Raw genomic sequence first — 13751 nt, 5'->3', positions numbered from 1 at the left:
GCCGCTTGGATGAGATCCTGTTTGCTTTAGAGCTGCCAATGAACTGGTAGTTCCCCCAGTTCCATTCCTACCCACATTCAACGGGAGGGGGCTGTCGAGTACAATTGACTTCATATTTGTAACCCAAAATACGAAATCTTCCCTGTGTAAGTTTGCCACACTTAACAATGCTATTAGCGATCACTTTCCCAATAGTATCATACTTCATATGGCAAATTCAGTCAAGAGCCTAAGATACTAAGCTCGCTGGATCAACAAGCCCTGAGCCTTGACAAACTGATTGGCTATTCTATAAAATGGGCAAAAATTGACCCAGCTGTAATCACAGCGAAAGTGGTTGAGTGAGCAGCCCCTTTTATTGAAATATGTCTAAACTTAGATTCTTCCCAAGAACTGATACTGTCTAGTTATTTAAACATAACGACCATTATAAGGGAAGAGTTAACTCGAAATCAAAGAAAACAAGCATTTACAATGCAATAGGTCTCGCAGCATTAAAGTTTGAGCTATTGCCATTGTATATTACAATGTGTTGCATTAATTTGTTATCAAACTCTGAATTGTTTTATAAAGATTGATTGCAAACTGTCAAATGTTGCTGAATAGTAAGCAACGTTGTGAATAATATTGTTTTCTAGTCATCCTTGGGTACCAGAGTACTTCACTTGAGGCAGAGATATTATCTTTAGACTACAGGTGCCGGTGCCGCTTGAGCTAGAAACAGGGCCAGCCACTCACTACTCTGCACTCACTACTCTGCACTCACTACTCTGCACACTCACTCGGCACTCACTACTCTGCACACTCACTCTGCACTCACTACTCTGCACACTCACTCTGCACTCACTACTCTGCACTCAGTACTCTGCACTCACTACTCACTACTCTGCACTCACTACTCACTACTCTGCACTCACTACTCTGCACTCACTACTCTGCACTCACTACTCTGCACACTCACTCTGCACTCACTACTCTGCACACTCACTCTGCACTCACTACTCTGCACACTCACTCTGCAGTCACTACTCTGCAGTCACTACTCTGCACACTCACTCTGCACACTCACTCTGCACACTCACTCTGAAATGGAAATGTACAAGTTGTAAAGTAGCTCAAGGAAGAGATACAAATGGATAAACTCTAAGAATCACTGGGGCTCATGTAAAACCCTCCAATACCTACGGGTCCAGTTTGTTCTATATAAAACTGCCCAAAAAACAACAACAAAACAGGCGGACACGGGGACAACTCGATGCCTGTCAATGTGAGTGAGACTCGCGAGGATTTGTTTGCCTTCCTTTCTTTGTGGCAATTTACCCGCCTGTCCCTTTGGAGTGCAACCTGCCGCTCCATTCTACCCGCATGGCAATCAGGGGACATTCACATCCCTACTGTCTCGTGGGTACATGTGCTCTCTGCACTTCTGCCCCGTCCCAGGCCCCCCACCCTGCACTGCTCCTCTTGTCTGAGCGGTGCCACGATCACCTTGCCTTCCTGTACCCTCCCTCTTCCTCCCAGCTGTCCTCTCCACTCCCTCCCCCTCCCGAGAGGAAGACTCGGGTTTCAATCCTGAGCTCCGAGTCCCTGCTGCGCCGGAGGGAGGGAGGGAAGGTCCGGATAGTGTGCGGGGAAAGCCCGGCACGCCGAGGGCACCCTGACGGCCACGGGACAGACCGGTGCGCTGGGAGGAGGAAGCCAGGGTTCACCGAGTGGGGGCACGGAGAGCGCCCAGCGGGCACTTCTTGTACCAAGCGCGGAGTCCGGAACAGGAACTCTGCGACTCCCGGCGCGCTGTGGAGTTTCTGGGGCGCGAGGAAGGGGAAGCCCGGACCGGCAGTGGCGGAGTAGAGCCTCCGACTGGACCCTACAGACGACGGGGGGGGCCTTGGGACATGTGAAGATGGCTGAGAGGTAAGCGCAGGTCTGTCTGTCCGGGGACGAAGCAGGTCCCGTGGCAGAAAGTGAGGGGGAGGGATCGGTCACTGCTAGCCACAGTCGTACTCTCTCTCCAGGCACACCACGAGGGGAATCGTAGGGGAAACAACTTGAAACTTTAGACACACGCAATGTAAATAAATTTACTTACCTTCATCTGCAATTTCACGAACCATGTGTATGCGCATGCGTGTGTGCTTCACAGGAGACAGCGCCTGGCCGCAGCGCTCGTTCGCGTGCGCGTGGCACTTTCAAATCGCCTCCAAGGCGATGCGCGCGGCCAGGACTGTCTCCTGGGAAGCTCACATGCCGACAATAGGGGCTCGGCGGAGACGCGCTTCGCGCGGCTAGCCGAGACCTAAAAAGGGAATCAAAAGAATGTCTGGTTTAATACGGAGTGTACAAAAGCATACTCCAGATTAAAAACTGCGCTCCGTAAGACAAAAAGAGACAGAGATGAAATTATTAAACTTAGAAGAGATTACAATGTGGCTATAAAAACACGAAAACTAGAAATAAGAAACGGCTTATGGGATCAACTCCATAAGAGCTGTTCCACAAACGATGGTCCAACCTTTTGGAAAGTAGTCAAAGCCCCCTTCCTATCAGATTCGGATACAGCCCCTAAGATAGACGTAGCAGTGGATGCTAAAACATGGGTTAACCACTTTTCTAAAATCTTTGGCATAGGCACTGGCGTAAATATTGTTCAAACCGAGGAAGATGGAGAGGGAGGCTTTTCAAAACAAGTAGTGTACCCGATTCAATTAATGTTTGAGCATTTGGAGATAACTAAAGCATGGATGGCCTCCAAAGGTGGGAAAGCACCAGGGCCCGATGGGGTCCCAGTGGATCTCTTTAAATACAACTTGGATTTATGGTCCCCCATCCTTACTCAAGTTCTCGAAGCTGCAAGCAATATAGGATTAGTAAAATCCTGGTCTACCTCAATTTTGGTACCCATTTTCAAAACAGGTAGGAAACTATTATTTCTGAGGGCAACCGCTGCCCTTGTAGCTTTCGCTCAGAAACTTGGTAAGCAGCCGCCCTTAGAAATGATTGATTTACCAGGCTAAATGCACCAGTGTAGCAATTTACGGCGCCGGGGTGTGGGGTCACGTAAATGTGGATTCCCTGCAGAAGATAGAAAATGGATTTCTGAGATACCTATTGCCAGTCCCACAAAGCTCTTCTACATACTGTTGCCACATAAAATTGGGCATGGATTATGTAACAGTTATCATAAAAATCCAGCCAATCCTGCTGTGGCACCGTGTCTGGACCCTTGAACACTGTGACTTGACACGATGTCTCATTAATGACTACCTAATGCTGGATAAACTACATAAGATCACATGGTTTGCTTATGTGAGAAACTTCTTGAATGATTTGGATTTAGCAAGATTTTTCATAAACCCGTCTACCATCGTTGGAATCATAAGGAAAAATCTGAAAATATTGTGTCTTATCCCACCTTAGACAGCTACGACTATCTCAAGAAATTACTAAAAGCACAGTCCAGCATATTTTAGCTATCCAGATCACCCCTAGGATACAACCATATCTGTCGTATAATTTGAATAGCTATGAGAAGTATTTACTTACTCGGTTTAGATTTAATATCTATTGCCTGTTTTTTGAAGGTCTGCATTAAATATCATTCAGATTATGGTTAATTATTGATGTACAAGCACTTTAAATTTTAACATTCCTTTTTAATTCCCCATGATGTAATAATCAATGTACTTATAGCTGAATGCGCTCAATTTTAATGGTTTTATTGTATGAATTGTTTCTATTTGTGCTTTTATGGTTTCCAAAAAAGTATGGTAACCGAATAAAGAAATTTTGATTTGACTTGAATGGTGCAGTGGCACAGGGGAGGTCCTTTGGTGATATTATTCTATAATCACTATTGGCAGGGCAAAAATAACATTTATTTCTTTGGTCCTAGGGAAATTACCAATGGCGGGAGAGTTATTGTTGATGCTTGTGACGCAGTCTAATGAAAGAGTTTTCCCGAAGTGCTGATCGTTCACTTGGTAGAGCTCAAAGAGCTGGTCTTGTTATAGAAGAGGGACATCAAGGAAATTAAGAATTCATGAGTTGACCCTATGGTTGTTTGGTTCCCAGACAAGTGTGAAGAGGAGCATTGAAGCAGGCATCTACTTATGGAGCACATCAGAAAGTAAATGGAGACATGAGGAGCTTTTTCAGGGAACGGTAGGCCGGCAGGGTGCTGCATGCAGTGATATGTTTTGAGCAACATCCGTATTTCAGGGATAAAAGGGTGCACTTGCCCTTGATGAGTTTTAAACTGTATTTAATGGAATTGCGGGATACACTCGCAGCAGTTCTGGGCGTGAAGTGTTGGAATAGTTGGAGGGTATGTAACCTCCCCGAAGAGGAAGGGTATATTTTTCTTGGTGACAGGTTGAAGGAGTCTTGGATATGGGATGCATTCATGGGTGGAATTGGGCAGATCAGCTCATGAGAGGGAAGAGGGTGCGGGGGTGTTAAGGGAAGTTGTGACACGGTTATGGTCAGTTTAAATGAAGTTTTGTTATAAGCTGTTGCTCTTGGGAGCCGGGGACAGAATAGGAATTGGAATGTGAGCAGAGATGTTGGAGCTTAACAAAGGAGCCGTTAGGGGTGGGGGTGAATTAGATGTACATTGATCTGGAATGCATTCATGGGCCTTAAAGACATCTAGAGAAGGAGGGCTATGTAATGGTGAACTGCACTGCTTTCTGGTTCAGCTGCTGTGTTGAAAGTTTCAGGGTGATCCGTCAAGCGGGGGCCAAGAAAAAAAAAAGGGGGGCTCTCAAAACTCAACCCCATGTTTTTCATTTTTTGACCAGGACTATAGCCCGAACTGCTGAACGGAATTGCACCAAATTTGGCAGAAAGCTAGCTGTTGGTCCAGAAAGTGTGCGTTTTGTGATTTGGTGTAAATCAGTTCAGTAGTTTCAGAAATAATAAAGTTAAAAAAATATATATAGATATCTGGGTGCCCAAAGTTCTGCTGAAAGTCTACTGAAATTTGATATAGTCTGAGCCATTCCACAGACCCACCACCTGGGGAGGCACTGCTTGCTATCTGTACGCAAAATGAGAAATCTGCAATTAGAATTATCCATGAGAAAAACAAGTTGCTTACCTTCTGTAACACTCTTTCTGGTTCATGCTATCTTACCACAAATTCCTCACCACCCTCCCTCTTCCCTGTTCTGTGAACTGGACACTCTTCCATTTAAAAAGGTCCCAATCTAGAGCTCTGCATACTGGTCATACTAGTTTGCGCATGGGCTCTGCATCTGAGGGCGTGCACAAGCCTACAGAAGAAATTGGTCATACTAGTCTTGTCATGGGCTCTGCATCTGAGGACGCGGACAAGCCTACAGAAGATACAAACTTCAGCATGCCTGGGTGGCTCCTATACGTGGCTCAGTCATCACTTCTTAAGCGGAGTGATGTTGACGCGCAGCTACATACTGGCACCTGTCGGCGTGTGGTGTGCAAGAGTACAGCTTTTGAGTTCTTCAGATCCAGTCTGACACCTGGGGAATATTCATGTGGTGAGGAATCTGCGGTTAGCAAGAGTATACACCTGCAGCGTGTTACCGAAGGTAAGTGACATGCTCTTCTTTCCTCTTTCTGTGCACTTTCTGTTAAACATTGACTTGTTGCTTTGCTATGTTTTTACAGGCTTTCCCGTTTACCAATCTGTGTTTCCTACGAACATCAAGAATGAGGGGCTGCTTTGTGACTCTGAGGAGAGGCAAGGGCCAAAGCATTCGGAAATCGGTAGGTAAAGAGCACTGGTAGCCGAGCTCTGGGTCTGAATTGCACTGACTTTCCTCGGCTTCAAAATAGAGGATTCCAGACTGAATCACAGTATCTTGTTGTGGCTCTGACTGAAGAAATATTGCGTGTTGCTCAGGTGGTCCTATTTATTTTGAAAGACAAGATGGAACCACCACTGCTGAAGCAGAGAACCGTTCCATTGCAGGCTTTAATAGACCTAAGACTAAAAGAAGACACCATCTGGCTAATGAATGGTGATTGGGTGTCTAAAATAACCTTTAATCGCAGAAGTGAAAGACCTGTGAATGTTCAGTTTTTCTGCTCCCTTAATAAGGACTGGAAAGGTATTAATGTTGTTAAAGAGGTAAATAATGAATGGAGAAGCTGTCAAAGTAGGTGAAGAAGTCTTCTTGGTGTCAGAGACTACCTAATGGTGTAAATTTTGAGAATGTCGTCTAGACCAGTGTTAGGACCCTGATTGACGAGGAAAACTTGATCATCGACCTGCAGTATTTGATGTACCTCTCTTAGTAGTAGCTTTAGTGATTGACCTACTAGGGCCATCACTGGTGCAGGAGTGTTCGGAATTATTGTCCCCACCAGTGGAATCTTGATAGAGGTGAACCCATTATTGTACCAAGACCGAGAGTTAGCTGGAAACCTTCTGGGTTTCAGTTTGTGGATCCACTCATCTGTTAAGTGAATTGAGGCAGATGATTCTATATGCTTAAACGTCACATAATTTCTTAACATTGTATAATCCCTCGACTTTGAATGGCTTTGTCTTTTCAGTGGTGGTTTTTAGAGCTCTGATTGAAGGGGCCACCTCTCCTTGCACTGAGGACCTCGACTGTGATTCCTCCATTCTTCTCCTCTGGGTCCGTGGGGCGATCCTTTCTCAATCTATAATTGGAATAGGTTGCAGAGTACTGACATATCTCAGGAAAATGGGGTTTCTGGCAAGCGCAGTGTACAGAGGGCATTAGAAAGAGATTTATTTGTTCCAGGCGAAACCCATCTTTCTGAAAATGATACAAAATACCCTTTAAACCTTAAAGAGCCTGTGATTTAATATTTGTCTAGATTCAGAAGTGGAAAAAAGCAAAGGAGGCCAAGCTCAGAGCTCCAGGATCCTGTTTCTTGATTTGGTAAAAGGAACTGTAACAACTGCCCCTGATCGTGCATGATGGTTACTTAGGGAATGGAACTCCTTAAAGAAACCATAAAGGCAGCAAGTGTAATTGAGACTGAGAGCAACTGTAACAAGTTGGAACGTGTGATTTTGATACCAGAATATTCTTGGTCTAAGCAGGAATTGGGGGACGGGTAACTGTGTATCCAAGAAGCTTTGTCTTCAGAAATGCTGTATCTGAAGCTACTGACATCTTCTACCAGAGGTAGTCAGTAGAAAGTATATAAATACATTGTATTGTAGGTGGCACTTTGTAACAAAATGGTGCACATCAGGATGGGCATATGATGCCTGTAGATTGTCAAGTGTACTTATGGTTAGGCAAACCCCCCCTCAGTCCCCAAAACATCTGGACATGTAAGGTAGAGGCGTCAGATCTACACTCTTGTGTGTGCCACCAAGTTTGCGGCCCGCTTCTCTGTCCCGGCAAACTGTGCACCAGCCCTCTAGCCACTCCCATGCTTCCGGAGACACAAAGTGCCAAGACTTTACCTCCGCTATAACCCAAAGCTCTGCAAGAAAACGCATCGTTTATTTAATATCTCTTTCTCTTAGTTCTTTTTTTTACAGGTTCAAAGCTTCTCTTTTGTCATTGCTCTTTCAAAGTAAAGCCCAGAAAAAATCTGATCAGGGTGCTTTCAAAATATATTTCCCCCTTTGCTCTGCCCCCTGATGATTGGCATCTCTGTCACAGTAATTAAATATTCTTGCAATATTCGTTCGAGGCGGGGCACTAGGTTTGAGAGGGGGCACTGGAGTTTCCTTCTCTCTCTAGAGAAAATCTTCAACCGTCTTTTGGGCTGCAGTTTGTTCACTATGAAGTCCCCCAAAAATAGGTTGACGCTGGAGCCCTCTGGCACCCTCACCACCCTTATGTTTCTCCCTGTTCTGCTCACCTGGTTTTTAAGCATTGCAGCCAATTGCAAGGCCTGCCTCGTCAGTGTGAGCACCTGTGACTCTAGGCGCTTTGTTGTAGACTAGAGCTGGGCAATGTGAGTGTCGGCAGTGGAGACTTCATCACTTGATTTGGAGAAGTCTGCTAGAATCAGCACAGCTGACCTAGTCTATTTTAGGTTCTAGTGGTCCCTTCCATCTCCGTTCACCGCTATAATTTGCTGCCAGCAAGGGCTCCTCTGCCACTCCATCTCAGCATTTTTGGTGGGCTACAGGACTGCATAATTGTCCATCCTGTTGGCTTGAAGATAGCCAACGCCCTTCAGTTTCACCATCGCTTATCCGATTTTCACCAAGTCCTCCGCAAATCAATCCGTGGGGCCGGGTACGTGATCCACCAAGTCCGCACCGATGGGTCGTCAATCAGGAGCCGACCCTCATGCAGGCCCAGGACAGGCTCGCCCACTCGCAGCCCCGTCACTGTTCAGTTTCCTCCACTTGGGGTGCAGATTATGCCCCACCTCTCATGTCTTCGATGTCATCTCCTCTGGACCCAATCTCCAATCTGCCCTCCATCTCCGCTCAACCACATAGGCATGTCACGTGTAACTTGCGGCTCCAAGGGGCCTTTCTGCCTGTTTCCCAGGCCACCCTCGGTCAGAATTAAGCCATGCCAGAGCGTGGGTAAGCCAGGGGGTATGAAAGTCATCACTTCCCCCTCAAGTCTGTTTGCGGGCTGTCTAATGTGAATTGGGTGGCTGTGCGGAGCCGGGTTAATTTAAACTAGTGGGGTCGGTCTCTCCCCTCTTGAGGGCAAAACCTCACACCGTATCCTGCCCCACACTACCTTTCTGCTGGTCTCAGGCCCCCGCAGGCTTCACGCCGTTCACTCTGCCAGGACCAGGTTCATTGTCATGCCACCCGGTACGGCGATCTCTCTAAAGGTCTCGCCTCTGTTCCTGGCTGTATGTCTGGCCCTTCGCTCTACTCCTTTGAAATGTGGGAATGCCCCCAGGCGAGTCGTCTGAGTTCCCAAGCGAGTCACAGCTCCCCCTGCAGGCTTTGTCGTCGCTCACTGAGGCCCTCCTGGTGGTCTGACCTCCCTCCTGGCTGTCTGACCTCCTGCCTGCATCTCCGGCCAGACCTCTGACACTGCCCTGCAGCTGCCTCGGCAGGAAAATCTCCTCCCGCCCCGCAGCCGGGCCCCACTGCGCCACTCCTTCAAATTTTGGTGCTGTCCCAACCGGCCGCGAAACAGGGCCCTAGGCCGCCCTGAGGCCCCAAGCTCTTGGTACAGGACCAGAGTGAGGAGGGCAACAGAGAGGTCGCCCCCACACCATCTCACAACTTCGCAGGCAGGGAGCTCCTCTAGGTTGCGGCCTTCTTGGTTCACTGTCAAGCCACGCCCCCTTTAAATACTATTCTTTTTAAATAATTGATACTGCAACATTCAGTTTTGCAGCGTGAATCTTTCTGTATTCACTATGCTGTGCATTATTCGGTCTTCTAGAGGTTGGGTTCGGAATTGTAGTATTTCTTCTCTTTTTTTTTTTTTTCGTGACCCTAGCACGTACCACCATTTGGTGTCCTTCGTGACGTTGGGCGCCATCTTCATATTCTTTATTCCGCCGTTGGGTCTGGATCAACAGTGAAGGAGCTCCAAAACTTTGGGGAGAAGAATCGCTGCAAATCGAAAAACCATATAAAATATCACCGGAGAAGACACCGGAGGACAAGTAAAGACAGAAGTCGATGAAAGAAGAGGGAACATCGAATAATTTGACGTTTCTATGGAGAATGCGCATACAGGGGGCTCCCTGGGTGCGATGATGGACAAAACTTTGTTTAAATTCTGTGCAAACTGTCACCACAAATACGCGCAAAAGGACCAACACCTGGTTTGCAATCTCTGCCTGCCGCTAGACCATTGAAGTGAGGACTAAAACGCCTGTGCAGCATTCACCCCGAAAACCCTCAGGGTAAGGGAGAGGCAAAGAAGAGCAAACTACAAAATTCAGGAGATGGGGACACCTCCATCGCTCCAAGATTTGGGACTCTCCAGTGAGGAGGAAGATAACATCCCTGTAGGACAGGACAACATCATAGTAGTCAAGGTCGAAAAGAAAACGTTGAAGTATGTAAGAGTCTTCATACCCCAAACACTCCACTGATACTCGCAGAAGCGAGTCAAAGTCCTTGAAAGGAGCAGGGCCATCGAAGCACTCAACGTCGACTAACGCATCCAAGGACAAGCACCCTGTCTTCCTTTGAAAAGGACTTCCAGATGGCGAAATCCCAAGGGAAAGGCGCTGAAGAGCAGCCACGAAAAAGAGGCCTCGACGTCGAAAAACGAAGGCCCGAAAGCGGTTGCGATGTCGACAACTGCGAAGAGAAACGCCGAAACCCTCGAAGCCGAACATGCGGCTTTGATGGAAAATAAGAAGAAAAGGCTCAAGGCTGAAATGGCAAGCATCTTGCAACGCGAGAGAGACTTCGTCGAAAAGATAAAATGCATTCCGTAGAAAGCCACGGCCGAAGCCGAAAGGTGCGTTGAGGATTTTTAACCGCCGACCACACCTGAACCTGGAGAGGAACAGAAAGAGGAAGAGCTGTACTACGGCGATGCCGTATGGGGGGAGAAGACGAGCAAACTTACCAGGGTTCGACATCCTAGGAGGCTCAGGACTTGCAGTGGCAAGATTTCAACGCCACTGGCAAGTTTCCAACCACACCACCTGACTGGGAATCCAACAGGCTGGACACTTTTGGCAAGAGGATAATCTTTTCAGCGAGCCTTGCACTGTGATCGGTGCACAACACGATTCGTTTGCTGCCCATGGTCTCGGAGGTGGCCCGAGCCATCCTGACCCAGGCTATTGCTAATGTCAGGGACTCTGTGGACTAAAGTCATCCAACTTCTAAGCAGAGCGGTTGCTTTGTCGGTGGTACTGTCTCCATGCCTGGCTGAGGTCTACTGGCTTTTCGGGGAATGTCCAGGCATCCATTATGGAAATGTCCTTCGATGGTACTTGCGTATATAGTGATGATGCAGATTTGTTGCGAATGCACATTATGAACCACAGGGCTACTGTCCGTTTGCTGGGACTCAACAGCCCAGCGCAACCCCCTTTTACCGTTCTCCCCTTTCGCCTTTCACCCCCTTCTCTGGCTAAGATAGGGGTTACAACTTCATCCATTACTGCCAAACCACCATGGCTCCCAAGCCCTTTCGTGGCTAGGGCTGTGGTTTTTCCAGGCCCCCTGGAGCCCAAGGCTTAAGATCTACCCCGTGGTACCCTGGGCACGTAAGTTAGAGCAGTACCTGAGGACTTTGCGGCACTGGATATGCTACCTTGGAGATCCACTCAAGTAAAACAAGTTTCCAAGTCCGCTACTGTAGTACACTGCTAGCCCGACATTGCCATTGAAAGAAATGGCAAAACTGCTACTTCCCCTGCACATCTGTGTATGTCACCCCTCTGGCAGGCCTACCGAGTCCTACGTCAGGTTGCTACAAGTGAAACTGACAGGACCTGTATTTTCCATGTCCTGACAGTAATCACGTGAAAACACGGTTTTACTGTGGAAAGATTTGTGTCATCTTGGCGAGTACAAAATTGCATGCTTTGGAGAAGTGTGGCTCAATGGTTAGAGCGGCAGACACTGATGCAGAGGTCTAGCCCGGGACCAGGGTTCAATTCCCCGCCTCGGCGGGTCTTGCGCTCAAAATTCCATGGACCTGATAATTCTTGCCTCGGTGCCTATTCCAATCATGGAGTCCCACTCTGCAACTCTGGGCAATAGCTTGCTTAATCTCCACAACGGCCCCCACAACGCTAAGGATGTCTGGCCTCCATCTTGGGGGTGCCCAGGAGTGGACACCTCTCGGGGAAAGCCAGGATGGGTTCCACAGCGGTATTCATACAAGCGCCTTGAGACCCTTGCGGGTGAGTAGTGCGCTATACAAGTATCAATTTACAATTTACATTTACATGCTGACCCTCAGCTGTGCTGACTCCTGAAGGAGCAACCAAAATGGGCACTCCACTTTATCAAACAACTCGTTATATTAAGCCCGACTTGTATCTCAAGTTGAAATGAATGTAACTTGTCGCAGTGTGCAGCTTTCACAAAGCTACTACTGTTGTTGCCTTTAAAACTCCTGTGTCTTCCCAGGCGCACAAGGAGCCTGTTCCACGAGACAGCCTTCTGCCCTCCTGGAAAGACGTGTCAAGGCCTCTCGGGGAGGACAATAATATGGGATTGCAGGCCAGGGAGGAGTTACCTACCGCTTGCAGGAAGCCACTTGGGTGTTGGCACCAAAACGCAGGCTTCAAAGGACAGGTATTTGATACCGATAGAGGGGTCATGCCATCTTGGGAGTGGGCCAAATGGGCATCCTGGGAAACCCAGATGCAGTACTCCACAGGAAGTGGTAACCCAGTGAGAGGGAACCTGGTAGCCCATTGGCTGCCAACTGCATCCTTCCCTGAGGGGATTTTCCGAGCGCAAAGGGGGCACCCAGACCTCCAGCGTAGGAAGCTGGCTCTATATATGATATATCACAAAGTGGTTATATTGTGCATAGAGTCCATAGATTCACCCAGAAGTGTACAGGGCTCAATGTAAACCCAAAGTGCTCTATTTGTGGTAATGTGGGCGAGCAGCCTTAGACCGAACACAGAGCAGTGTAACACATTTGTTATGCACACACAGACCAAAAAATGACACACGACTCGAAAAGGAGATCCACACCAATTTTACAAAATTTAACTTTGCTCAGGATTTATATTAAGATCAAGATATACGTTCTGAGGTAAGTACATTTTTCAAGAAAAATAGTTTTCACTTCAAGCAAGTGGACACTGCAATTTTCAGGCTTTGTAATGAAAATAATAATGCCAATTTTCAGAATATACTTAAATATTGTAGGGGCACATCTGCTCATGCCGTTATGCCCACACCTGTAATGTAGTGCACTCCTGCCTTGGGTCTTGTAAGGGGGCGACTTAGCTATACCTTAAGGCAGTGTGCTATGTTGACTGTCGTTTTTCACTGCACCAGGGCATGCAAGCTGCAGTGGCATGGCCTAGGTGAGGTGTCTCTTTAGACCCTCTTCAGTTCCTAGGCCATATGTGCCAAGGGTACCGTTTACCAGGGACTTACAGGTAGTTGAAGTTGCCAATGTTGGAACAGTTTTCTCACTTTCATCTTTATTTCGGCCAATTTGACCATCAAAGATATACAGTAAAACACAAAAAATGCAATGTAAAACCATCAAGGGTATGCAGTAAAACACATATAATACAGTAGTAAAACTTTCCACCATAAAAGATAAGTACTTCTTAAGTAAAAGCAGATAAAAGGTCATACATTAAAATTCATATTCTTGTAATTAGGTGGTCAACTGCTACTTTAAAATACGGGTGCGGGTATGCCAGACATTTGTAAGGAATTTGGCTAGTGCAAACACCGTTGGTCCCGAAACATCAGTTTTTAAAATTCTATACATCAGGAGGTATTCCCTACAACCAAAGTTTCTAATAAGGGGTAAAAGCCAATATTTCCTAGCGGCCTTGTAAGTTGGACAAAACAAGACCACGTGTAGGTCGCTTTCCTCAGCACGGGTACATGCCGGGCATTGCTTGGTAGAGGGCGGTGTAGACCAGGAGCTGGTATATGACCGCAGAGGCAATGTGCCATATCTCCATTGGAGGAATAGCTTCCTGGCCAGCACGGGAGTCATCCCATCCAGGACCCTCTCCAGCCTGTAAGAATCCTTGCATTGTGTAAATACAGATGTTAATGACCCCTCGCGCTGGCAATCTAAGACCATAGCCAGTTTCTGTTCATAATAAGCATTGGCCAAGACTCTTCGTGGGATCCTAAGTGACGCATTAGCTGGATCGGACCATAGATC

At 47.2% G+C, this 13751-nt stretch overlaps 1 protein-coding gene across 4 annotated transcripts in view; it reads left to right on the top strand.

The window, feature by feature from the left end:
- The window catches only part of LOC144764025 (uncharacterized), a 297464-nt gene that overhangs the window by 108975 nt on the left and 174738 nt on the right, over positions 1 to 13751 (top strand). For all 4 annotated transcript variants that reach the window (XR_013596298.1, XM_078650155.1, XM_078650158.1 and 1 more), the window contains exon 7: positions 5647 to 5745. Coding sequence is in view for 3 of the 4 variants with exons in the window: in XM_078650155.1 (XP_078506281.1) it covers positions 5647 to 5745 (99 nt within the window). In the remaining variant the exon portion in view is untranslated. The remainder of the gene's footprint in view (positions 1 to 5646; positions 5746 to 13751) is intronic.

Source organism: Lissotriton helveticus, chromosome 6 (assembly GCF_964261635.1).
Source record: "Lissotriton helveticus chromosome 6, aLisHel1.1, whole genome shotgun sequence".
Taxonomy (NCBI): Eukaryota; Metazoa; Chordata; class Amphibia; order Caudata; family Salamandridae; genus Lissotriton; species Lissotriton helveticus.
Note: the sequence above shows the minus strand (reverse complement) of the source record. Positions and strands in the feature narration are given on the sequence as shown.